Raw genomic sequence first — 24,113 nt, 5'->3', positions numbered from 1 at the left:
AAGCAGTGGTTTTCAAATGGGGGTACTTGAAGGTATGCCAAGGGGCACGTGAGATATTTTCAAAATGTTCTAAAAATATCAACAATTCAAAAATCCTGTATAAATATATTTATTGAATAATATTTCAACAAAATATGAATGTAAGTTCATGAACTATGAAAAAAAATACAACAATGCAATATTCAGTTTTGACAGCTAGATTTTTTTTGTGGACATGTTCCATAAATTTGGATGTTGATAAAGTTTTTTTTTTTGTGAAGAAATGTTTAGAATTAAGTTCAGGAATCCAGATGGATCTCTATTACAATCCCCAAAGAGGGAACTTTATGTGTACAAATCTTTATTTATAATTGAATCATTAATTTATTTTTCAACACATTTTTGGTTATTTTTATATATTTTTTTCCCAAATAGTTCAAGAAAAAACACTACAAAGGAGCAATATTTTGCACTGTTATACAATTTAATAAATCAGAAACTGATGACATAGTGCTGTATTTTACTCCTTTTTTCAACCAAAAATGCTTTTCTCTGATTAGGGGGTACTTGAATTTAAAAAAATGTTCACAGGGGGTACATCATTGAAAAGAGGTTGAGAACCACTGGACTAGATGGTGCCTGAAACTATGCACTTAGAACAACTTGATGTATTGGTATTAGAAATGCTTTATCAGTATCATGCTTCAAACCCCACTTCGAAAAGCCGTGCACGAAATAATTCCTTCATTGTAGTCATTATTCTTGACTTCCGTAATATGGTTAAAACAAAATCAGCAAATTGTTTTTTTTATTTTTGTTCTGTAGGTTAAAGTGTATAGTGACAGTGAATTTCCATCCATTTCTACCGCTTATTTCCTTTAGGGTGGCGGGGGGCGCTGGAGCCCATCTCAGCTATAATCCGGCGAAAGGCAGGGTACACCCTGGACAAGTCGCCAATGAATTTATTAAAGTACATTTATTACTATTTATTGATTTTGTTTAATTCTGTTTTCAGTATTGAATGTTTAAAATATGTTTTAATCTAAGTAAGTATCGGGCAAATGGATGCACTTTAAATATTCTTTTACAAATGTATAACAATGTTAAGAAATGTTTTGTTGATCTATAATTCTCTTATGGTTTTCTTTAATGTTGATAAGAAATCAAAGTTATGCAGAGCTGTACTTATAACAATTTAACAGACAAATTATACTATTTATAGTCACGGCAAAGAGTGGGCAGGGGTGCAAAATGTATTTTTCCTGGGGAGGTGTAACAGAGAGTAATTAAGAAGCCAAGCATTAATGTCCACTAAAAGAAAAATCGTGCTTGCTATACATACAGTTGGGAGTCAGGTCCAAGCATACGTTTTAGACCAGTGGTCCCCAACCTTTTTGTAGCTGCGGACCGGTCAATGCCTGATAATTTGTCCCGCGGACCGGCGGAGGGGTGGGGGGGAATTTTTTCTTTTTTTTTTTCTTTCCCTTTGCCATGAAAAAGGGAGTTTTTTTGGGGGGTGGGTGCACTAATTGTAAGTGTATCTGGTGTTTTTCATGTTGTTTCAATAAAAAAAAATATATATATATATATATATTATTTTTTTATTTTTTTATTAAAAAATAACTAAAATTAATAAAAAATTATTCTGCGGCCCTAGAACTGGGCCACGGCCCGGTGGTTGAGGACCACTGTTTCAGACAACAATGCGGTTTCTATGCCGCTAGACAAAACTCAAACAAAATCTCGTTGACATGTAAAACTTAAGTGTTATTATGACAATGACAATAAAGGAATTGATTCATTGATTGATTAATTGATTGATTTATTGATTGATTGATAGAAAGGGGAGACTCCGACAAGTGTACTCAGTGGCAAATTTGGCATCAAAATAAACCCAAAAAGGAACTTTGGAAAAATGACGTGCATTCAAGTAACACACCTAAACGTTGCTGTATGAAATTCTGACAATAAAATTGCATTTGTGTCAAAACATTGCCATCTTTTTTGACACTAATTTAAATTATGTATGCAATTTATTTACTGTGATTAATCATGGTTTAAAAAAAATTCAACAGTGTGATTAATCTGATAATATTTTATATTTTACCAGCACTAGTTTATGTTTTGAGTCATATTGGCATCAAAAGACAGGTCTACCCTTCAGAATTATATTGGCACACCTAGCTGGGCGATATGGCTGAAAACTGTATCAAGATATAAGTCCTTTACATTGGATGATATCTATAATTTATTTAATTTATGACCTATAAATAACAGAGACCAGAAGAAAAATATGACATGTGAATATTTTTTTTTTTCAAATGTACCCATTGTGATCACAATCACCTTAGCTATCAAGGCAGAAAGGAACATAAATGTCAACACAAGCCTGGGAAACACTCAGAGTGAACATCCATCCATCCATTTCTACCACTTATTCTCTTTGGGGTCGCGGGGGGCGCTGGTGCCTCTCTCAGCTACAATCGGGCGGCAGGCGGGGTACACCCTGGACAAGTCGCCACCTCATCACAGGGCCAACACAGATAGACAGACAACATTCACACTCACATTCACACACTAGGGACCATTTAGTGTTGCCAATCAACCTATCCCCAGGTGCATGTCTTTGGAAGTGGGAGGAAGCCGGAGTACCCGGAGGGAACCCACGCAGTCACGGGGAGAACATGTAAATTCCACACAGAAAGATCCCAAACCTGGGATTGAACCCAGGACTCACAGTAAATATAAACATTCTAAAACCGCCTTTAACACGAAGGTGCAAAAAATAAGGAATATGTAAGAAATCCTTAGTGAAATGTAACAATAGAACAAAGTGTGAAAATGTAAACAAAGAAACTGGCAAATAACTATTTTCTGGATGTTTCAAGAAATTACAGCTGCGCTCTAAAGGGTATGCAAAGCAAAGAGGATATGGTATTACCGGTCTTGGTGGGGACCAGCGCCTTGCATAATATACAGACCACATAAAATACAATTTATAAGTTGAGGTGACTTTTCCGGTTTTATCTACAATTTATTCGCACTTTGCAGCACTTATTTGTACGTTCTCTTCTCACTCCAAGCAAAGAATCAACCGTGAGTCAACAGGATGGTGCAACCATACTTGATAGTTGATGCTGTAACCTGATTGGCAGTTAACGGGAGACTGATCAGCGATCAATTCCTGCCTTGCTTTGTTACCAGAGAGTGATTCCTTTTGTTCATGCAACCAAACTTGCTTCACAACTTCCGGTTTCTTCAGACATAAGACAAAAACATGTTTTTACTGTTTTATGAAAAGCATGTTTTGATATATATTTTGTGTGTGTTGCGATATATAGTACAGGCCAAAACTTTGGACACACTTTCTCATTTCAAAGTGGTTTCTTTATTTTCATGACTATTTACATTGTTGATTGCATTGAAGCAGTAATCAGAGCAAAAGGGTGGCTATTTTGAAGAAACTAGAATATAAAACGTGTTGTCACTTTTTTCACCTTTTTTTGTTAAGTACATAACTCCATGTGTGTTCATTCATAGTTTTGATGCCTTCCGTGACAATTTACAACGTAAATAGTCGTGAAAATAAAGAAAACACATTGAATGAGAAGGTATGTCCAAACATTTGAGCTGTTCTGTGTATTGATATTGTTGTATCGGCCAGCCATAAGCTCCCCCTATTGTTTGGTCATCCTCCTCCATGAACCGATAACTACTGACCAATAAACACAGTTACTAGAACAACATAGTTTATAGTGGCCTGCGATCATTGCACATAAACACTAAGCAAACTATATATCAATATAACATGATTTTGTGGTATCAGTTTACTCTATCTCTGGACAAAAAACTGTTTCAATGACTGGATGTTGACTCATCTGAAGCGAAAGAGTCAGTGGTGGTGGAAGCATCACCTTTAAAACTGCTAAACTTAAAACACCTCCAAAGCCCCTAAACTTGGAATGTAGAGAGCTCCAAAAACAGCATGCAGTCAGAAACTTTACATTGTCTGATCTGGTCTTAAAGCTGCAAAAAATAACTTTAGTTATGACGACATGACTTCAATATGACTCATGTTTGCAAATTCCACTGCAGCCAAGTTTTCCCAGCAGATGTTTACGCATCGACATGAAAACAAATTGTGCACCCCCGAAAAAAGCCCTTGCTTACAAACACTTTCCTAAAAACATAACATCACATTCTTGCCAAGTGCTGCTGTTGCCAAAGATAGAGGAAATTAAGTGCATGTTCAAAAAGCTACAGTCATCCACATTGTTTGTGAAACTACAGAGAGTGGAGTTTGTACAGGTAAAATAGTGTGCAAAAAGTTCATTCATGTCAGCAATTTCAACTTGAAACGTGAATCTAATTTGTGACATTAAAGGGAAACATTATCACCGGACCAATGTAGGCGTCAATATATACCTTGATGTTGCAGGAAAAAGACCATATGTTTTTTTAACTGATTTCCGAACTCTAAAAAGGGTGAATTTGGTGATTAAAACGCCTTTCAATTGTTCGCCTGTCGGAGCGATAACCTTTCATCCGTGACGTCACATCGTGAAGCGACCCGCCATTTTCTCAAACACATTACACACACCAAGTCAAATCAGCTCAGTTATTTTCCGTTTTTAGACTGTTCCCCGTACTTTGGAGACATTATGCCTCGTCGGTGTGTTGTCGGAGGGTGTAACAACACGAACAGAGACGGATTCAAGTTGCAACAGTTGTCAAAAGTTGCGAAAGTCCCTCGTTTGTTCTGTACACTGTACCGACGACAGCTATGCTACGACAGAGATGGCACAGAGATGGTAAGAATGTGTGGGTATCCTGCGACACACGAAGCAGATGCATTTCCAACGATAAAGTCAACAAAAGCACAAATGTGAGTTTTGTTGATGTTATTGACTTACAGTATGTGGAGCGTGCTAATCAGACATTTTTGGTTACGGCATGACTGCAAGCTAATTTATGCCAACATGATATTTAGGCTAGCTGTATGTACATATTGCATCACTATGCCTCATTTGTAGCTATATTTGCATCCAGGCCCTCCACCCATATTTAATGCTAAACAAACACATACCAATCGTTGGTTAGAAGGCGAGCGCCGAATTTGTCCACGCTTGCAATCGAAGTGTTCATTAGCTATAAGCCATAATCATCACAATCCTATCAAAAGAAGGCTTGAAATATCTTGAGTTGCTTGTTATGAGCCTATTTCATATACAGTGTAACTCAGGCCTTGACTTTTACTAGTTATGAGTAATGTAATTACTTTTACGTACATTACGCTACCGAGACATTCGAGGTAACGTGGCACGCTACTTGTATGTCACGTTGACAGCTTCAGAAGCACAGCAAGTTCAATGCAAGAAGTAACTTTCTACTAATGCAAACGACCAGCACTACTCTAAAAGGAACTTGATATCAAATGGGAAGAGGCAACATCACACAGCTAACACCTGTAAGTACACACACACACATTCACACTAGTACTATTGTTACGCCTGTTCGGCATTGTGATGCCGGGTTCGATTCCCTCGAGGATGCGTCAAGTGAACACAGCAAAGGTAAGAATATAAACAATTTATTTAACGAAAATGATCAATGAAACAAAACACTGGTGCTAATAAAAAGGCAAACCAAAGACGCTAGCAAAAAAGCTAGGACATACAACAATGAGAACTAAACTGGCACGTAGGCACATAAAAGAGCAAAACAAAACATACAGCATGAGAGTTGGAATGAGAAAAAGGTTTAGCGTGAAAAGCTAGCGAGAATATACATACGATGACAAGAGTGCAGACGTAACTCGTTGCGTGAAAGCAAATTATGAACCCAGGCTGAACAAACAAAAGAGGACGGCTTATAAAGTGACGGTGATTATCTGTAGCAGGTGTGCGGGGCGTGAGCAGCAGGTGAACTGATGAGTGACCATGGTGACGAAGCAAACAGGAAATAAGGAATCGGAGAAATATACAAAATAGAAAAATAAATAAATAGTGTAGATCTGAGCAGCAGATCGCAACAACTATGAGAGAATAAGGAACAACAAATCAATGATTCATGTGACAAGCTTGCAATCCTACAATACATTGTGGACAAGGAGATCACAGCAATTAAAGCACAATTAGTCTCTTAACTAACCAAAAGGTAACACAATCAAATGAAAATATTCAACAGAGCTGCCGTCACTGGCGGCAAACTAAGCTAACAAACACAGCTGAGCTAATGCTGCTCAGCGTGCTCTCGCTGATGTTACATGTCACTTTGCAACAGGCACCACTTATTAAAGGCAAGTCCACACTCTGCTTTTATTAAAACATCTCAGCTGCATATTCCATATATTTGAAATTGTATTTAATTATACTTTAAGTAATGCATGAATTAATTTTGCTCATGTTGGCAACGACAGTGAAACCTGGAGAGGCGTGATTGGGAAGAATGGATCTAAACCCGAGTGGTGTTTTGTTATTGGACTTTTGTGCTCGTCACGGATTGTCCATAAAAAACACCATGTTCAAACATAAGGGTGTCCATATGTGTACTTGGCACCAGAACACCCTAGGCCGCAGTTCCATGATCAACTTTGTAGTTGTGTCATCGGATTTGCGGCCTCATGTTTTGGACACTCGGGTGAAGAGAGGGGCGGAGCTTTCTACCGATCACCACCTGGTGGTGAGTTGGCTGCGATGGTGGGGGAGGATGCCGGACAGACCTGGCAGGCCCAAACGCATTGTGAGGGTCTGCTGGGAACGTCTGGCAGAGTCTCATGTCAGAGAGAGTTTCAATTCCCACCTCCGGAAGAACTTTGAACATGTCACGAGGGAGGTGCTGGACATTGAGTCCGAGTGGACCATGTTCCGAACCTCTATTGTCGAGGCGGCCGATTGGAGCTGTGGCCGCAAGGTTGTTGGTGCCTGTTGTGGCGGTAATCCCAGAAACCGTTGGTGGACACCAGCAGTGAGGGATGCCGTCAAGCTGAAGAAGTCCTATCGGGTTCTTTTGGCTCATAGGACTCCAGAGGCAGTGGACAGGTACCGACGGGCCAAGCGGTGTGCAGCTTTAGCGGTTGTGGATCGGTGGAAGGAATACTTCGAAGACCTCCTCAATCCCACCAACACGTCTTCCTATGAGGAAGCAGTGCCTGGGGAATCTGTGGTGGGTTTTTCTATTTCTGGGGCTGAGGTTGCTGAGGTAGTTAAAAAGCTCTTGGGCGGCAAGGCCCCGGGGGTAGATGAGATCTGCCCGGAGTTCCTTAAGGCTCTGGATGCTGTCGGGCTGTCTTGGTTGACAAGACTATGCAGCATCGCGTGGACATCGGGGGCGGTACGTCTGGATTGGTGGTGGTCCTTCTCTTTAAGAAGGCAGATCGGAGGGTGTGTTCCAACTGTCGTGGGATCACAATCCTCAGCCTTCCTGGTAAGGTTTATTCAGGTGTACTAGAGAGGAGGCTACGCCGGATAGTCGAACCTCGGATTCAGGAGGAACAGTGTGGTTTTCATCCTGGTCGTGGAACTGTGGACCAGCTCTATACTCTCGGCAGGGTTCTTGAGGGTGCATGGGAGTTTGCCCAACCAGTCTACATGTGCTTTGTGGACTTGGAGAAGGCATTTGACCGTGTCCCTCGGGAAGTCCTGTGGGGAGTGCTCAGAGAGTATGGGGTATCGGACTGTCTTATTGTGGCGGTCCGCTCCCTGTACGATCAGTGTCAGAGAAAGGTCCGCATTGCCGGCAGTAAGCCGGACACATTTCCAGTGAGGGTTGGACTCCGCCAAGGCTGTCCTTTGTCACCGATTCTGTTCATAATTTTTATGGACAGAATTTCTAGGCGCAGTCAAGGCGTTGAGGGGATCCGGTTTGGTGGCCGCGGGATTAGGTCTCTGCTTTTTGCAGATGATGTGGTCCTGATGGCTTCATCTGGCCGGGATCTTCAGCTCTCACTAGATCGGTTCGCAGCAGAGTGTGAAGCGACCGGAATGAGAATCAGCACCTCCAAGTCCGAGTCCATGGTTCTCGCCCGGAAAAGGGTGGAGTGCCATCTCCGGGTTGGGGAGGAGACCCTTCCCCAAGTGGAGGAGTTCAAGTTCACGAGTAGGGGAAGAGTGGATTGTGAGATCGACAGGCGGATCGGTGCGGCGTCTTCAGTAATGCGGACGTTGTATCGATCCGTTGTGGTGAAGAAGGAGCTGAGCCAGAAGGCAAAGCTCTCAATTTACCGGTCGATCTACGTTCCCATCCTCACCTATGGCCATGACCTTTGAGTACAAGATAAGGTAAGATCACGGGTACAAGCGGCCTAAATGAGTTTCCTCCGCCGGGTGGCGGGGCTCTCCCTTAGAGATAGGGTGAGAAGCTCTGCCATCCGAGAGGAGCTCAAAGTAAAGCCGCTGCTCCTCCATTATATGTATTAAAGAGTAATTTGTCAAGAATTTTATTATTTTTTTGGGGGGGTGTAACGAGTTTCAGTATTTTATTTTTAAAATTAATTTGCCAAACGCTAGTCATATATTAGTATCACCTTGTAAATCTAATTGGTGGAATAAACAAACCTTTGCACAATATTCAGATTTTTTGTTTCATGTGTATGAGAGATATCAGCTGGCCCCTTTAAATTGGGATATTGTATTGAAATGCTGTATGCAAGGCTGAGTATTCTATATTGGACATATAAATAATTAATCTCCTCTGAGAAAAGAAGGCAGTAATACATATTTTTAGTTGTGCTTCCCTCAGCACAATGATGTAGCAAATAAAACAAGTGACTACACATCACTATTAACCGGATGGTGATGGCTTCATATGAAAATAGCTGTGCGAGCACAACAAGGAGAAGGGCAAAGTAGACAGATAGTGACACCTGAGTTAATATCGAGGAGCGTTGTTGACATATGTGTATAGTTACAACTCTGAGGTGGTCTCCCCCCTGCAGAGGTGTAACATTTTTCTTCTTTCACTGGCTTTTTCAAGCTCTCAGCGCTGCCAACTTGCTCTTACGTGACACATGAACGGCGGGGTGAGACAGTGTCCACGCCACTTACCACCTGACAGTATAGGCTGTTCCACCAGCATGCCTTGGATTATTGGCTAGTGACAGTTAAGTTCATTAGCACATTATATTACTGTGCTATTCATTCCTACAAGTGGCAACTATATTAGACTGACCATATGTCTTCTTTTCCCCGGACATGTCCTCTTTTGCGGGACTGTCCGGGTGGGGTCTCTTAAATGCCTCAAATGTCCGGCGTTTTGTGTCAAGGTTGCATATATTTCCAATGTACGTACAAGGTTTAGATGGGTTAAAAACCAAACAAATTTTGAAGGTGTGGCAGGGGCAGAGAGAGCGAGTAAATCAAGGCATACTTAGTCAACAGCCATACAGGTCACACCGAGGGTAGCCGTATAAACAACTTCAACACTGTTACAAATATGCGCCACACTGTGAACCCACACCAAACAAGAATGACGAACACATTTCGGGAGAACATCCGCACCGTAACACAGCATAAACACAACAAAACAAACACCCAAAACCCCTTGCAACACGGACTCTTTTGGGACGCTACAGTATACAAATCCCGTTTCCATATGAGTTGGGAAATTGTGTTAGATTTAAATATAAACAGAATACAATGATTTTCCTTTTCAACCCATATTCAATTGAATGCACTACAAAGACAAGATATTTGATGTTCAAACTCATAAACTTTATTTTTTTTTTTTGCAAATAATTAACTTAGAATTTCACGGCTGCAACACATGCCAAAGTAATTGGGAAAGGGCATGTTCACCACTGTGTTACATCACATTTTCGTTTAACAACAGTCAATAAACGTTTGGGAATTGAGGAAACTAATTGTTGAAGCTTTCAAAGTGTAATTCTTTCCCATTCTTGTTTTATGTAGAGCTTCAGTCGTTCAACAGTCCGGGGTCTCCGTTGTCGTATTTTACGCTACATAATGCGCCACAAATTTTCGATGGGAGACAGGTCTTGACTGCAGGCGGGCCAAGAAAGTACCCGCACTCTTCTACTACGAAGCAACATTGTTGTAACACGTGGCTTGGCATTGTCTTGCTGAAATAAACAAGGGCGTCCATGATAACGTTGCTTGGATGACAACATATGTGGCTCCAAAACCTGTATGGACCATTCAGCATTTATGGTGCCTTCACAGATGTGTAAGTTACCCAGGCCTTGTGCACGAATACACCCCCATACCATCACAGATGCTGGCTTCTGAATTTTGCACCTACAACAATCCGGATGGTTATTTTCGTCTTTGTTCCGGAGGACACCACGTCCATATTTTCCAAATATAATTTTAAATGTGGACTCGTCAGACCACAGAACACTTTTCCATTTTGCGTCAGTACATCTTACATGAGCTCGGGCCCAGCGGAGCCGGCGGCTTTTCTGGGTGTTGTTGATAAATGGGTTTTGCTTTGCACGGTAGAGTTTTAACTTGCACTTACAGATGTAGCGACCAGCTGTAGTTACTGACAGTGGTTATCTGAAGTGTTTCTGAGCCCATGTGGTGATATTCTTTACACACGGATAGTGGTTTTTGATGCAGTACCGCCTGAGGGCTCAAAGGTCCGTAACATCGTCGCTTACGTGCAGTGATTTCTCCAGATTCTCTGAAATTTTTGATGATTTTACGGACCGTAGATGGTAAAATCCCTAAATTCCTTGCAATAGCTCGTTGAGAAATGTTGTTCTAAAACTGTTCGACAATTTGCTTTCAAAGTGGTGACCCTCGCCCCATCCTTGTTTGTGAATTACTTAGCATTTCATGGAAGCTGCTTTTACACCCAATCATGGCACCCACCTGGTCCCAATTAACCTGCACACCTGTGGGATGTTCCATGTACGTGTTTGATGAGCATCCCTCAACTTTATCAGTATTTATTGCCACCTTTCCCAACTTCTTTGTCACGTGTTGCTGGCATCAAATTCTAAAGTTAATGATTATTTGCACAAACAAAAAATGTTTAACAGTTTGAACATGAAATATGTTGTCTTTGTAGCATATTTAACTGAATATGGGTTGAAAATGATTTGCAAATCATTGTGTCCCGTATATTTACATCCAACACAATTTCCCAACTCAGATGGAAACGGGGTTTGTATTAAATTCATAAAGCAAGTTCAAGTATCATTGGCTAATTTTCACCCTGTCCCGGCCTTGGCATGCTGCCCGCCTTTGCACGCATATATGTGTCCTCTTTTTGGGATTTCAGAATATGGTCAGCCTAAACTATATGGACAAAATACACACCTGGTATTATGTTGGCAGAAAATGGAATTACCAGATTTGGACAATGTTTGTTCAGTTTAAATTTGTAGAAAAAAAGCGGATAACAGACATAACACAAAACTATAATCCCTTTCGATGTCTGGCTTTAAGACACACCAAAAATAAATCAAGAACATACAGTGTGAAAAAATTACAAAGAATTAAATGTGTACACTTGATCTAGTACAGAAGTTCCTAACCTTTTTTACGTTGGGGCCCAACTTTACCAGTACAGGACACTGATTTCGCAATTGTACAATCATATTCAATAGTTATACCTAATAGACGTGTAACGATTCAGTCTAACAACGATTTGATTCACAATTTTTGGTTGCCGATACGATTCAGGGACGATATTATTTCTTAGAATGATACAATCTGAAACAAATAAGTGAGTTGAAATGGATTCAGTGACTTTTTAGCAAAAAACATAAAAAAATAGAGCAGTGTGACTATGAGATAAATACTGCACACTGCTGGTGAAGTTTCCTATATCCTCGTTGTTTCTTGTGAGGGAATTAAATATTAAGGAATTATTTGGATACAAGTAAAGAACAATTAACGGCCGATCCAGTCACATCCCTTTTGAATAAACAACCAACATTTTGGTTGAATTAATAAGAGGAAACAGTTTCTGCTGTAATTTTCAACATTCAATACATCAAATAAAAAAGTATAGTAACCAACATTTTTACAGTAAATTCACCTGCTACTTTTGCTGTTGTTTTTTAACATAAAAATAAAACAATATTACGATCAAAAAAAGTGCAACCAACATCTCTTCTGGAAGAATTATCCGGAAATGTACCTGAGAAATTAAATGCAACCGAATAGTTTTAGATTAAATAAGCAGTGGTTTGACCTACTACTACCGAATTTTTCGGATTATAAATCGCACCGGCGGAAAATGCATAATAAAGAAGGAAAAAAACATATATACGTTGCACTAGAGTATAAATCGCATTTTTGGTGGAAATTTATTTGATAAAATGCAACACCAAAAATAGACATTTGAAAGGCAATTTAAAAGAAATAAAGAATAGTGAATAACAGGCTGAATAAGTGTACGTTATATGATGCATAAATAACCAACTGAGAAGGTGCCTGGTATGTTAACGTAACATATTATGGTAAGAGTCATTCAAATAACTATAACATATAGAACATGCTCTACGTTTACCAAACAATCTGTCACTCCAAATCGCTAAATCCCATGAAATCTTCTTCTTCGATGTGCCTTCTAAACAACTCTGCAAACTCCAAACGTATGCGCCGCTTCCTCTTGTCGTTTTCTGCTGCATATTTGACTACGCCCAGCTTGTAATCTGCAGTACATGATTTCCTTTTCGATCCAATTTTTGTTCAGCCCTTCCCAGTTTTTATAAGTTACCGCCAACGATGAAATGATCCATTTTAATAGCTACGGCAGTACCATATAGCAGTTAGCATTCCATGACCCACAATGCACTTCTGCCATGACCCTCCCCCGCCGAATTCTTATTGCTGACGTGTGTGACGATTGCTGACATTTTCTTCATCTCTTCCGTGAATGAGATAAATAATATTATTTGATATTTTACGGTAATGTGTTAAAAATTTCACACATAAGTCTCTCCGGAGTATATGTCGCACCCCCGGCCAAACTATGAAAAAAACTGCGATTTATAATCCAAAAAATACGGTACTCTCATTTTAATAAACACGGATCATCAAAAAGACATACCGGGGTGACAGTGGAAAAATTTCAGCGACACACAGACCAAACGGCCTAAATGAACGAAGTGACCATTTTTTAAGTGATAAAAAAATGTTCAAAAACTTTTCAAGAATACTAATATCCTGTGAGTGTTTATTATACTGTTTTAACCTTCTGCCTCACGCTGGTGCATCAGCAAACTTGCTTCGCTGTCCCTTCCATTTTCTCAGTCGCATCCTCTGTGGTTTAAAGTTAAGTTGCGGCTTTATGTTGTTGTGTTAAGTTGTTTTATTTGTTGTGGCTTTTACAATCGTGCCATAGCTAAAAATGTTGTCTTGTGGCGTTTGCATTTGGTATGACCTTTCTCGACCACCGTAGGTCCTTGCCATTTTTATTTTGATGACAAGACAGACAGGCAGACAGACTTAAATAATGTTTTTAACGTCTTTATGAAAAAAATATGCAAAATTTCATATCAAGTCGGCCTTTCTTAAATCCAATGTTTTTTTTAGTATTGATATACCTGTATTGTCTTTTGAATTGATGTTAGAACGATACCTATCTTCCGAAAGGCCAACATAATGAGCACAGATCAATAAACTTGAAATTTAGGAATATAAATCAATCCATCGATACTTCAATCAATCATTACACAATTAATATCTAACCGACTTACAGTTTAACAGGGTAAACCTTGCCAAATTATATGATATACTGGATGTATGTATTACTCACAAAGATTAGTAGCAAGACTTAGGTCAGGCTGATTACAAAAGCAAGTACTAATCAAATATATACAGTAATGCAAAAGAAGAGACTAGTAAGGCTCAAAAACTGATGAAAAATAAATGTACATATAATTACGCAGCTAAGAGAATACATTAATTTGATAATGATAAATATTCCTTTTTTCCATAACTGGCCACATAAGCAAATAATGTTGATCCAGATGCCTGTGTGTGAATCTATATACATGTAGACATGTATGCACATATATACATAAACACAGATGTAGTTTCTTAAGTAAACTATCAATAACATCTAAGCGTTATTTAAAATACACCTTCACCAATTTAGCCGTAGATTTTGCGCTTAAAAGAAATTTCTCAATGACTTCAGCTCCAGACTTATTTTGTTTGTTTGAGATTGTCATTACTGCAACAAGTGGTGGAAAATTGTTTTAAAAAGTTACAACTCAGGATCGCTGTGGCCCATGCGGACCACAGCTAAGAAACAGATCATTTTTGGCGGCCCTCTAAGGGGCGCTCGCGGCCCAACAATGGCTAAGAAACACTGATAAAGTGTACACCGTTAAAATCAGGTGCCATTACTTAAAATACGTTGTCGTTTTTTTAGTTGCCTTTTTTATAAATAAAATGCATTTAATAAATAAAAGGAGAAAAAAATTGCAAAATTGCCATTCATTTTATGTGTGCATATACATTTTGTGTATAATTTTTAGAAAAACTATATCGTCATCCTGTATAAATTGTTACCGGGGTATCAAATTAGCTATACTGGGATATTTTCTGTTCCATATTGCAAAGCACTGTACATCACCAGCATTGTTTACCTTTGATTTTGGGTGTACGTGGACTTTGGGGTTTGTTTTCCCAGAATGCAAAGGAAAGTTGGAGCGGGCAAGGCGTGAAGGTAAGGACATATTTAATTATTACTATAAAAAAGGGAACAAAAGGCACGCACAAAGGCAGAAACAATGAACATGAAAACTCGTTAACTGTGACATGAAAAAACAAAACTTACGTGGCATGGCAAGAAGCATAACTATGAACAGGCATGAGCATCAGAAGAAGCATGGCAACTATCGGTTTAAATAATAGTGACATGATTAGTGAAAACAGGTGCGTGACTCAAAATGTGACACAGGCGAAACTAATGGTTGCTATGTTTACAAAACAAGAGAGTGAAAAAGCAGGAACTGAGTGTCCAAAAACCAAACAGAACATGACTTAGACTAAACATGATCACAGACATGACAGGGGAATGGAGAAGACAATTGCACAAAGAGAGTTTGGTGTGCACAGAACCCAGACCTAAAGCCTATCAAACACATTTAACATGAGACCATGAGCCAGGTCCAGCATCATTGATCTCACACACTTGCTCCCCCCCAAAAAAATCTTGTAAAAACTGTGCCATATAGAGCCTGTTATGGCTTCGGAGGCATGATGGGGAACTCCATTGTGCTCCAAATTCCATTGTCACTTCCTGTAATGGCCAGTTGTCCCAATACTTTTGTCTATATTCGACATCCCACACGTCAGCACTGGTCCAAAGACTTATCCAATAAAGCTCTGCTGACTTAAAGCTCTGCATTTCAATCAGCGCCCTTATTTTAAGTGCTTCCAGGGAGCGCGTGACGCTCTCACCACTGAGCTTTGATAACAAGCTTCAACCCCAGCTTAAGGGAACCCCCACCCCTCCCCTCCAGCCCGTCGCCCCCTTCCCTCTCAAATTGCTGTTGTCATCAGATGACTAGGATTCCACGGTGACAGTAGAAGCCGAGTGACGCGCTGACCCATGGGTGAGGGTTAGAGAGTGTCTCTCCTGGCACTGGCACACCTTCGCATTAGACTCCCTTGTACTGTATGTATACTTCAGTATTTTATAGAGTGACAACACTTTCACACACTCGTAAGCGTTATTAAACGAGACATTAGATAAATGAAAGACGTATATAGGTACTCTAGCATCACCATATACATTCAACCGGTGGCCCCGGGGCCAAATACGGCACAGGAATGAGACCATACCGGCCCCCAAGTTCAGTTCAGAGCTTGGGAGACCAAGGGAGAGTTCCGGTTGTATAAAACAGTGGTTCTCAACCTTTTTTCAGTGATGTACTCCCTGTGAACATTTTTTTAATTCAAGTATCCCCTAATCAGAGCAAAGCATTTTTGGTTGAAAAAAAGAGATGAAGTAAAATACAGCACTATGTCATCAGTTTCTGATTTATTAAATTGTGTAACAGTGCAAGATATTGCTCATTTGTAGTGGTCTTGTTACGTCTGTTCGGCATTGTGATGCCGGGTTCGATTCCCTCGAGGATGCGTCAAGTGAACACAGCAAAAGGTAAGATATACAAAATGTATTTAAATAACAAAAAGAGCTATATAACAAAAATGCTAGAGCTAGTAGAATAAAACAAACAAAGGACGCTAGCATAAAATCTAGGATATACAACAATGAGAAATAAACTGGCACGTAGGCACATAAAACAGTAAAACAAAAACTTCAGCATGAGAACTGGAATGAACAATGAATGGCTAGCGTGAAAAGCTTAGCGAGAATATACATACGATATAGAGTGCAGGCGTTACTTGTTGCGTGAAAAGCAAATCATGAACCCAGGCTGAACAAACAAAAGAGGACGGCTTATAAAGTGACGGGGATTATCTGTAGCAGGTGTGCGGGGCGTGAGCAGCAGGTGAACTGATGTGTAACCATAGTGATGGACAAAAACAGGAAATAAACGGGTCAGACTGAGAATGAAAAAACAAACGTGAAGATCTGAGCAGCAGATCGCAACAGGTCTTTCTTGAATTATTTGGAAAAAAAAAGATAGAAAATAACTAAAAACTTGTTGAAAAATAAACAAGTGATTCAATTATAAATAATATAGTGGGTAGAGCGGCTGCCCAGAAAACCTGAGGGTTGCAGGTTCGCTTCCCACCTATTGACATCCCAAAAATCGCTGCTGTTGTGTCGTTGGGCAGGACACTTCACCCTTTGTCCCCGGTGCCGCTCACACTGGTGAATGAATGATAGGTGGTGGTCGGAGGGGCCGTAGGCGCAAACTGGCAGCCACGCTTCCGTCAGTGAACCCCAGGGCAGCTGTGGCTACTGATGTAGCTTACCACCACCAGGTGTGAATGAATGTTGAGTCCCACTTCTCTGTGAGTGATTTGGGTGTTTAGAAAAGCGAGATATAAATCTAAGTTATTATTGAATAATGATTTCTACACATAAAAGTAATCATCAACTTAAAGTGCCCTCTGGGATTGTAATAGAGATCCATCTGGATTTATGAACTTAATTCTAAAAATTTCTTCACAAAAAAAGAAATCTTTTACATCAATATTTATGGGACATGTCCACAAAAAATCTAGCTGTCAACACTGAATATTGCATTGTTGCATTTATTTTCATAGTTTATGAACTTACATTCCTATTGACGTATTATTCAATAAATATATTTATAAATGATTTTTGAATTGTTGCTATTTTTAGAATATTTTTTTAAACTCTCACGTACCCCTCGGCATACCTTCAAGTACCCCCAGGGGTACGTCAATGCAGATCATTGCATTGACGTTTTAATACTGGGGTTAAAACATGGGATTTACATAACCGAGGCATTCCTCAAGGCACCCCTCTAGGTACTCACCTTTTTGACAATATTTTCCGTAATGTGATTTATGTAACTGAGGTGTTGCTGTGGCTTGTTTGCTTCAGATACAGTAATTTTTTTGAACTACTTTAATTATACTAGTGGTGTTCCTCAAGGTTCCAGCTTACGCCCTTTTTTTTTTTTTTTAATCATTTGGGCTTTTCAACTGTTGGTTCAGTTTGACTAGCTTTTTTTGTAGAAGGTCCTTAAAAACAGCCGAGTACTCTTGTAACTCTGCCAAAATAAATGTCGACTGTAGTTTTGCAAGACCCGTATCACGCGACTACAAACTTGACACCTCATCTGCTGGTTCTGAGACAGGATCGATTGATTTAGTCTTAATTTACCAGAAATGAGTCTTGCATTTTGAAGCAGCAAATTTTTGGACATTGAAATTTTCAGCACTGAACTTTTACATGCTGAATTAAAACACTGAAATTTTTTTCAATGAAAATATCGGCGTGTTTTAATGTAAAACGAAATTCAGTTCACAAAATTCAAACGCAAAAAAAATTAAGTTACATAAAATCAGTGTCAAAAAAACATTTCGTAATAAAAGACTAACGTATTTTCCAGGCAATACAGGTATATCGCGCATCAGTATTTAAGCCGCACCCACCAAATGTAATAATGTTTACAATTATTAGCCGCACCGCAGATATTAACCGGTACCAAAGCTCAGGTAATTTTTTAAAAACCTTAATGGTTTCCAAACAGTGTCTGCAACACAGCAGTAAAACGGCTGATCAAACAAAACGTAAGTCACTGTAATGGACCCACTATCTGCGGCAGCTAGCTCTCCAATCAGCTAAACAGATTCAATAATGCCACGTTGATGTTTTGGTGAATTTACTTAATGAAACAGTACAAAAAGAATGCCATTGTACGTTATTAATATTAACACTGACACTTGTAGAAGTGTTAGCATATCTGCTGATGCTAACGACATTAACTTGATTATATTACGATAGCATGTACAAATATGCATGAAAACACTCCTACAGACACCTCACATGGGCTGATTTAATAAGTATGAATTGTTTTAGTCATATTTTAAACATTCCTTGGAGTAATGAATGAAGAATTCTTTCAAGCAGAAACACTATGGACAAATACTATGAACCATTGTCTACCCGCAGCACCTGCAGTGAGCGAACTCGTCCAAGCGAAGGCGCCATGGAACAATCAATAACACCTTCTATTGTGTCTCTGTTGTTGTTACGTGAAAACTAATTGGGGAGTACAGAACATAATTTCTGTTATCAAAAACAAAAGAACCGTTAATTAGCCACACTATTTCATAAACCGCAGGGTTCAAAGCGTTTAAAAATGAATAGCGGCTTATAGCCATACTTGGCAACACTCACGATTTTTCTGTGAGACTCCCGAATTTCAGTGCCCCTCCCAAAAATCTCCCGAGACAACCATTCTCCCGAATTTCGCCCGATTTCCACCCGGACATCAATATTGGAGGCATGCCTTGAAGGCACTGGTCTTAACGTCCTCTATAACCTGTTCTCACGTCCGCTTTTCCTACGTACAAACAGCGTGTCGACCAACTCACATAATATATGCGGCTTTTACAGTCACACATGAGTGAGTGCAAGGCATACTTGGTCAACAGCCATACAGGTTACACTGAGGGTGGCCGTATAAAAAACTTTAACACTGTTACAAATATGCGCCACACTGTGAACCCACACCAAACAAGAATGACAAAACCATTTCGGGAGAACATCCGCACCGTAACAGAACATAAAACACAACAGAAAAAATACCCTGAATCTCTTGCAGCTCTAACTCTTCCGGGGTGCTACAATATTCACCCCCGCTACCACCAAACTCCGCCCACCTCAAACCCCCCATTACCCGAATTCGGAGGTCTCAAGGTTGGCAAGTATGCTTATAGCCCAGAAAAAAAAACGATTCAGTTAAAAATCCCGGCCATACACAATGTGTGGATTTGCAAAAGTCTTTACACAGTAATCGTTTTGACACAATAAAACCCTAAGTATAAAGAGAAACACTTCAAACATTACTATACAAAAACTATTTCCACCAAACATTGTAGAAGAATGCCACATGGGCTGAGAAAGATGCTATTACATTTTGGTGAGGATCTGGATAAATATGTTAACCCTGGGTGTATTTTGAAGTGAAATTTTTCAGTGAGCACACCAGTTGGAGTCTCCTCGCTCATTTTCGTAGTGACATTTGCATTAACCTGATCGCTGACCGTAAAGCACCCTGCTCCGCCTTTCAGTTAACCATCTGTGATTAAGGTAAACAAGCATGGCACTCAAAATAGATTGTGCCATTTACCTACAATTTATTCATGCTATAATGCTTTGTGATTAATTACACAAGTTAATGCGCTAACTTTGACAGCCCTAGCCAAAATGTACTTTTAATGTGTGTGATACAATGCATAATGGCTAATGATTAAAAGGGAACTGCACTTTTTTGCCTAATAATCACAATCCCTATGTAAGACACGAACACATTCTCTTTTTTTATATACACATTCTAAATAGTAACTAAACGTTATCAAAAGTCAGCTAACAAAAGAGTCAACGGTAGCTCTTTTCCGCCCACAAAGCCCTCCAAAAAACGGCCAACAATACTCCATTTAGTTCTCGTTATATATATATATATATATATATATATACACACACACATGTACTGTAAATCAGTGACGTGCAGTCAGGGGAGGCAGGGCCTCACATGCCATCATGGAAAGTACAAAAATGTAAGAAGAAAAAATATTAATTAAATTGTTATATGTATCAAGTGATTATACTTTATAAAGTTATTTTCCATTTAACTTCACCAGTTTTAGATAATTTTTCATTCAAAATCGCTGAATTTTTACATTTGCCGTTCAAATACTCAGAAGAGATTTGGGGTGAGTCAGCAGCCAGTTGAGCCTCCCCATGGATTGCACAATGACTCAGCTAACTGCTGGCTGCTGTGCAGTGAGACCGTATTGCTATATGAATTATATTATACATTTCCATAGTTTAGTTAGCTGAGGTATATAATGTACAGTGTATTTTGTCAACAACTGTATGTGTGTAACGTATTTCTTGTGCTGGGCAATCATAAAACGGCTGCAAAGACACACTGTGTGAGGCACCTGTTCTCCCGCCTCATGGTGATAGAGAGCGCTAGTGATCCCATGGATTATTCTTGCGACAACTCGGCTGCAGAATACGTGACAACAAGCAGCAAGAGTGAGCAGCGTGTGTTTATTTTTTCCTCTCCCCTGCACTTTTTACATGGATGATTACATATCTAAAATAAAACCGTTTTCTAAACTGGACTTTCAATTGAAGCAGGAGGTAATATTTAAAGAAAGACCAACACCGGAGCTAAAAGGTTTGCTTCATACAGTGATTTCCATCAAGACAGAGATACTTTTAAAACTGAAGAAAGATAAGGAAGAGTTCTATAAACAAGTTATCAATGTTTTTGTCCAGAAGGAGCGGCGCATGGACTTCATGTATAAGTAAAGGCAAGACCATCATAACGTATTTTTTTTATTAAATGTGCTCTTTTGTGTGCTGCAGTTTGTATGTGTAAATAATGCTGGTATGAGCTTTTAAACATAACCCATTAACTGCTGCCAATCAAATGGTGAATAAGATACTCTTTAGGGTTCATATGTTTGTAAATCTGACTGTGATGAAGTCAGTGCCTCACCAGCCATGAACCTCACCACACGTCACTGCTGTAAATCTACACACATATACACACACACATATCCATATATACACACACATATATACACAGTAAAAAGATGGATGTGTTTGGATTTTTTTTTTTTTTTTAAGAGCGCTTTATAGACGAAATAGAGGCACTCCATTGTTCTTGTCTTACATAGGGATTGTGAATGATAGGAACCCAGCAGGCACAATACATGGACACAACGTTGATTATACACACATGTCCTTTAAATCAACGTTGCAAAAAAGTTGCATTTATTAATTAAGACAACGTTGGATCCACGTTATTGGTTAGGACAGTGGTTTTCAACCTTTTTTCAGTTATGTTCCCCCTGTGAACATTTTTTTAATTCAAGTACCCCCTAATCAGAGCAACACATTTTTGGTAAAAAAAAGAGATAAAGAAGTAAAATACAGCACTATGTCATCAGTTTCTGATTTATTAAATTGTAAAACAGTACAAAATATTGCTCATTTGTAGTGGTCTTTCTTGAACTATTTGGAAAAAATATATAAAAAATAACTAAAAACTTGTTAAAAAATAAACAAGTGATTCAAAGATTTCTAGACAAAGAAGTAATCATCAACTTAAAGTGCCCTCTTTGGGGATTGTAATAGAGATTCATCTGGATTCATGAACTTCATTCCAAAAATTTCCTCACAAAAAATAAATCTTAAACATCAATATTTATGGAACATCTAGCTCTCAACATTGAATATTGCATTCTTGCATTTATTTTCACTGTTTATGAACTTACATTCATATTTTGTTAAAGTATTGTTCAATAAATATATTCATAAAGAATTTTGGAATTGTTGCCATTTTTAGAATATTTTAAAAAAAATTCACGTACCCCTTGGCATACCTCCAAGTACCCCCAGGGGTACACGTACCCCCATTTGAGAACCACTGCTTTAGGAAATGACCAAATTAAAAAAAAAAAAAAGGTAAAATCAACGTCAGAACCCAAGATTGATTTAATGTCATCAAAATGTGTTTCAACGTTATATATAAGTTGCTCAGCATCAGGACCTAAGTCAACAAGTTCAACATTAAATCTTCTGCCTGCTCCCCGACCCCAAAAAAAGAATGCAGTGCCACTTTAAAAATGTTGTAGTAAAAAAAAAAAACCTCAAAAGCTTCAACATCTTCCGACAAACTATGTGATGGCATCTGATTTGGAAGAGGGATTCTGAGGGCGTTGAATGCAATGCTTGATTGCACAGGTGCATTTATGTTCACCTTTTAATTTCAGCTCACAGTGAAGATTTATTGTGTCGTATTAAAAAGGCTTTTATTACAACACAATCTATCCCGCAGACTCACGTCGCATTCAAAGGCTGCGGGAGTTCGGGACGCCACAGTTAATTGGCAAGAAAAGAGGAATGTAAGTGTATTATATCCTATCATTTACAAAGATAACGCACGGATACGCCAGCAATCTGCGTCAAACATCCAAAATAGCCCCGACCAGGGGCAACTTATTTCAACTATTTTCACCGAGAGGGTTTTTTTTTGTTTTTTTCTTGAAAGCATCCCAAGGAGTCGCCCTGGTTGCACCTGCGCCGCATAAAGTCAATGAAGTGTCCGCGACAGCTGTGTGCAATTCTCGCTGATTACGCGCGCGTTTGACATGCAAAACAAGAAGATGGGAAATAAGTAGATAAGACTCACGGTTCTCAAGAACTGGATCTCGTCCTCTCCTTCTCCGCCCTCGGCCATGGCTACATGTGAGGGAGCCTGCTGGTCACACGCCGACTGTCGGCGAGAAACGCGATGCTGCCGCGCTCCTCCAGCCGTTATTAGCGTGGAGCTCATCCACTGCCATGTAGGGAAGACCTGTCGGTAACACCCACCCTTCCTCTATCTCTCCTTCTTCTTCTCCTCCTCCTCCTCCTCCTCCTCCCCGCAGCAGCAGTGCGGGCCAGCAGCTGGACAAAAGACATTGTCTTAACTTACAATGAGTAGGTCAGAAACGCATCCATTTTCTACAATAAGTCATAAAAACATTTCTTATGACTTATGTCAGACCAGTGGTTCTCAAACTCTTTTACACCAAAAACCTAGCATTCCAAGTACCACCATAATGACCGATAATTAAATACAGTAGCATAGTAGGCCTAAGTATTTGTTAAAAACAAGGCAGAGTTTTTTTTTTTTTTATTTACCTTATTTTTCGGAGTGTAAGTCGCTCCAGGGTATAAGTCGCACCTGCCGAAAATGCAAAATAAAGAAGGAAAAAAACATATCCATCCATCCATTTTCTACCGCTTATTCCCTTTTTTTGGGGGTTGCGGGGGGCGCTGGCGCCTATCTCAGCTACAATCGGGCGGAAGGCGGGGTACACCCTGGCGGGAAAAAACCATATATAAGTCGCATTTTTAGGGAAAATAAATTTGATAAAACCCAACACCAAGAATAGACATTTGAAGTGAAGTGAATTATATTTATATAGCGCTTTTCTCAAGTGACTCAAAGCGCTTTACATAGTGAAACCCAATATCTAAGTTACATTTAAACCAGTGTGGGTGGCACTGGGAGCAGGTGGGTAAAGTGTCTTGCCCAAGGACACAACGGCAGTGACTAGGGTGGCGGAAGCGGGAATCGAACCTGCAACCCTCAAGTTGCTGGCACGGCCGCTCTACCAACCGAGCTATGCCGGTTAAAAATAAATAAATAGTGAACAACAGGTTGAATAAGTGTACGTTAGATCAGTGCTCTCCAACCCAGGGGCGTCACTAGACCTAAGACTGTACTGGGGCACAAATAATTCATGTGAGCGTGCAAAGCGCGCAAGCAAAAACATTTTTAGCACTTATTTATCATAAAAAATACATAAATAGTGCTTTAAACTATGAAATCATATCAGATTATGTTGTATGGATCTTTGATTAACCACCTGAAATTAACTAATGCATTTGACCTACTTGTGCACTTTTTACTCCGAACTTCTAAACTGCTACTGGTAAAAGCAAAAAGGAAGAGCAATGAATCTTTTTGA

The 24,113-nt window shown here is 39.5% G+C and overlaps 1 protein-coding gene across 2 annotated transcripts in view; it reads right to left on the bottom strand.

Moving 5' to 3' along the window:
* The window catches only part of ryr3 (ryanodine receptor 3), a 380,753-nt gene extending 357,800 nt beyond the window's left edge, over positions 1-22,953 (bottom strand). For both annotated transcript variants that reach the window (XM_061886489.1, XM_061886490.1), the window contains exon 1: positions 22,787-22,953. In XM_061886489.1, coding sequence (XP_061742473.1) covers positions 22,787-22,930 — 144 coding nt within the window. In that variant the 5' untranslated portion in view covers positions 22,931-22,953. The remainder of the gene's footprint in view (positions 1-22,786) is intronic.
* Between the last annotated feature and the right edge of the window lie 1,160 nt (positions 22,954-24,113).

This window comes from Nerophis ophidion, linkage group LG24 (genome assembly GCF_033978795.1).
Source record: "Nerophis ophidion isolate RoL-2023_Sa linkage group LG24, RoL_Noph_v1.0, whole genome shotgun sequence".
Classification (NCBI taxonomy): domain Eukaryota; kingdom Metazoa; phylum Chordata; class Actinopteri; order Syngnathiformes; family Syngnathidae; genus Nerophis; species Nerophis ophidion.
Note: the sequence above shows the minus strand (reverse complement) of the source record. Positions and strands in the feature narration are given on the sequence as shown.